General features: G+C 37.9%; 1 protein-coding gene across 1 annotated transcript in view; it reads right to left on the reverse strand.

The window, feature by feature from the left end:
• The window catches only part of LOC145247826 (protein CFDP2-like), a 49,650-nt gene extending 48,999 nt beyond the window's left edge, over nucleotides 1-651 (reverse strand). The window contains exon 1 of the mRNA XM_080109454.1: nucleotides 453-651. Coding sequence (XP_079965580.1) covers nucleotides 453-651 — 199 coding nt within the window. The remainder of the gene's footprint in view (nucleotides 1-452) is intronic.
• Nucleotides 652-3,047: the final 2,396 nt, after the last annotated feature.

Genomic DNA, 3,047 nt, shown 5'->3' on the forward strand with positions numbered 1-3,047 from the left:
AGGCTACTTCAAAGCGAGGTCGCTCTCATATTCTTGTACAGGTTTGCAAGATTAGCCCCTTTAAAGCTAGATTTCGCAAATTTGGCCTGTAAAATTGTATTTGTCAATTTTCAAAGTGTAACGTACGGACGATCTTAAGAAGTAACAAGCATAATATTAAATAAATGCCTTTTTATTCTAATTTAATGTTCGGTTGCATTTGATTGCAGTAGTATATGTTAATACCCACAGCCGCCCACAATCTTTGTGGAAGGCAACACGTTAGAAAATGTGTATCAATTTGTCTGTTTTGGCAGTCGTCTCTCCACAAGATTTAGCGTCGACGCAGAGATTCACCACCGCATCCAATGCGCTAGTGCAGCCGTTGCTAGGCTACGGGAGTGGGTGTTTGAGAATCAGGACATACAGAGCAGGGTCAAATTGCTTATCTATAAAGCAGTTGTCCTACTCACTCTTCTCTATGGGGCCGGCAGCTGGATCACCTACAGCAAACATCTGAAGTCCCTGGAGCAGTATTACCAGCGTTGTCTCCGCAAGACCCCCAGAATTTGATAGGAGGATCGACGAACTAATGTAAGCGTCCTGAGACAGGCCAGCATACCTACCATCACTACAACCATCATCCAACACTAGCTGCAATGGATGGGCCATGTTATGCACATGCCTAACAACCGCCTTCCAAAGCAAATGAGACATAAGGACAACATAAAGACCTACCTGAGACAGTGTCACTTCAGCCTCACCAACTGGCAGGATGCTGCTCTTCAGAGGGCATGTGGTGCAGAATGGTCCATGAAGGCACGGCTCACTCAGAAAAGGACCTTCACAAAGCCTCAGAAAACAGGAGGAAGCAGATAAAGGCGAGATCTATCAACGCAGCTCCTTACGCCTCCTCCACTATCTAGTCGAACTCCCACACATGCTCCAACTGCAATAAAGTCTGCAGGTCAAGGATCAGCCTACCCACAGATGACTAAATCCAATCTCACCGACGGGAGAACAATCACACTCGTCACGAGTGATTGCCGTTGATGATATGTTAATCGAGTTTGAGATGTGATGTTGGTTTTATTATTTGTTATGGCATATTTTAAGTTTTTGAAATATTCATTTTATTTGTTCATTGACCATATATTAAAGTAATCCATTATTGATAAGGATTTGTTTTATATGTTTTTTTATTTTAATGAGTAAGTTTTTTCTTATTGGAGGAGATTAGATTTGCACGTTTTTATGCTATGTTCGATCCATAAAGAATAGAGTAATTTTGGTAGTAGCTCTCGCGTAAGAGTGCTCAATTCATTAACGCAGAACAAAAATAGAATCAAGGATAAACATCTCAAACCAATATTTTTAAGCAATTAATACTACATTTTATCTCGACCTCATAGTACATAATTCATAGCTTATCGCTTGTATACTGAAAAATGAGCGAGTTTACACTGCTGCAGGAATCATAGAAGGGGAGGCAGAAAGCAAGGAAAGGGAAGGAAGAGTTTATCAGTCAATATAGAATACTTATTAGCAGTAAGCAGAAATCGATAAAGGGTGCTTTTTGGAGGCAGCTATTTTTAAATTAAACAAGTGAATTATGCATGGTCCCCCGGGAGTGCACTGTGAACGAGGTATAAAAGCATGACTAAGTTCAAGATTTGCTCCTCGCATTAAACCCCCAAAGTCCACAGGAGACGTGAAATCCTGGTGAAAATGAACAAACGTTACAGTTTTAGGCCTTAACATATGTAAAGTTGAGTTCTACGCTATGCAAATTAAGAAATGACTACGTCCATCATTTGCCCCTACGTTTAGCCTCAAAACTCCATAAGGCCTTAACATATTTACATTTGAGTTCAGCACCATGCAAAACTGCTAAATAGACATACACAGAAAATTTTGGACAAATATAGTTAAATAGTCCCGAAAATGGCGTTTTTATTAGCTCTAAAAGAACCCCAAGAGTTATCGCGAAGTATAGACAAACAAAATTATATAGAAATCAGTTAGTTACAATTATTCAGAAAGTTTTATCAAAATCCAAGGCATCATTTTTTTTTTAATAAGCGCAAAAATGTCAATTTCAGCCATTTCAACCCAAGAGGCACCCCGATGGGGGCAACCGGAGTTTTCCCGGAAAATCCGTTGGGTTACCTTTTTTTACTCATATAAAGCTTAATGTTAGTACAAAATTTCCAAAAAATCCAAAGCGTAGTTATTGTGAAAAGCGCGGACGACGAACGGACGAATGAACGAATAGGTGAATGGAGAAGATTGAATTTACAGGTCCACCTTCCTTTTGTCGGGGGACCAAAAATAAATCACAGAAAATATTTTTACGATACAAATATTTGGTTTATTCCAAAAACTAATTTTTGGCATTTATAATTCAAACACAATTTCGGGCATATGATTCTGCGGCTCGCACGTATATGGCGTAATCTAGAAATAAAAATTTCACAAACTAAGCATGAAATTAAAATGGTATTTCGACAATAACGCATAGAATGTGTTCTTCCATGTTGTCTGTTGTGTCTATGCTGAAAGCATAGACATGGAACTTTGTATATCCCCAAGGAAAATAATCTAATGGGTTAAATCGTACAGTTGACAGGTCCATTCCGTGAAATTATTCGTTCATGAAAATTTTCTCTCAGTGAATTGATCGTATCATTTGCAATTTGCAAACGCTACTCCGATGTCAGTCTCTTCGTCATGAACTGTTAAACCAAACCGAACTCAAAATAATAGATAGTTTCCAAATCTGTAATTAAAGAAAATAGAGTTGTCAATTTAAAGTTCACCCTCTTTAAAAAGAAAACACACACACACACACACACACACACATATATATCACTACATTTAATCACATAATATACGAAGATATAACTTTATGCTTGAGTTTCAATATCTACTTCAACTTAATACATAGGTAGAGCTAGGTAGTAAATTATGAAAATATATATGGCAATTAAACTACATAGAATATTCCGCGTTTCACTCTCGTGAGAATTCATTAGGATAAGCCTTACGAATATTCAGGAGAATGAAAC

The sequence above is a fragment of the Euprymna scolopes genome, chromosome 26 (assembly GCF_053919585.1).
Source record: "Euprymna scolopes isolate OS-2025 chromosome 26, ASM5391958v1, whole genome shotgun sequence".
Classification (NCBI taxonomy): domain Eukaryota; kingdom Metazoa; phylum Mollusca; class Cephalopoda; order Sepiida; family Sepiolidae; genus Euprymna; species Euprymna scolopes.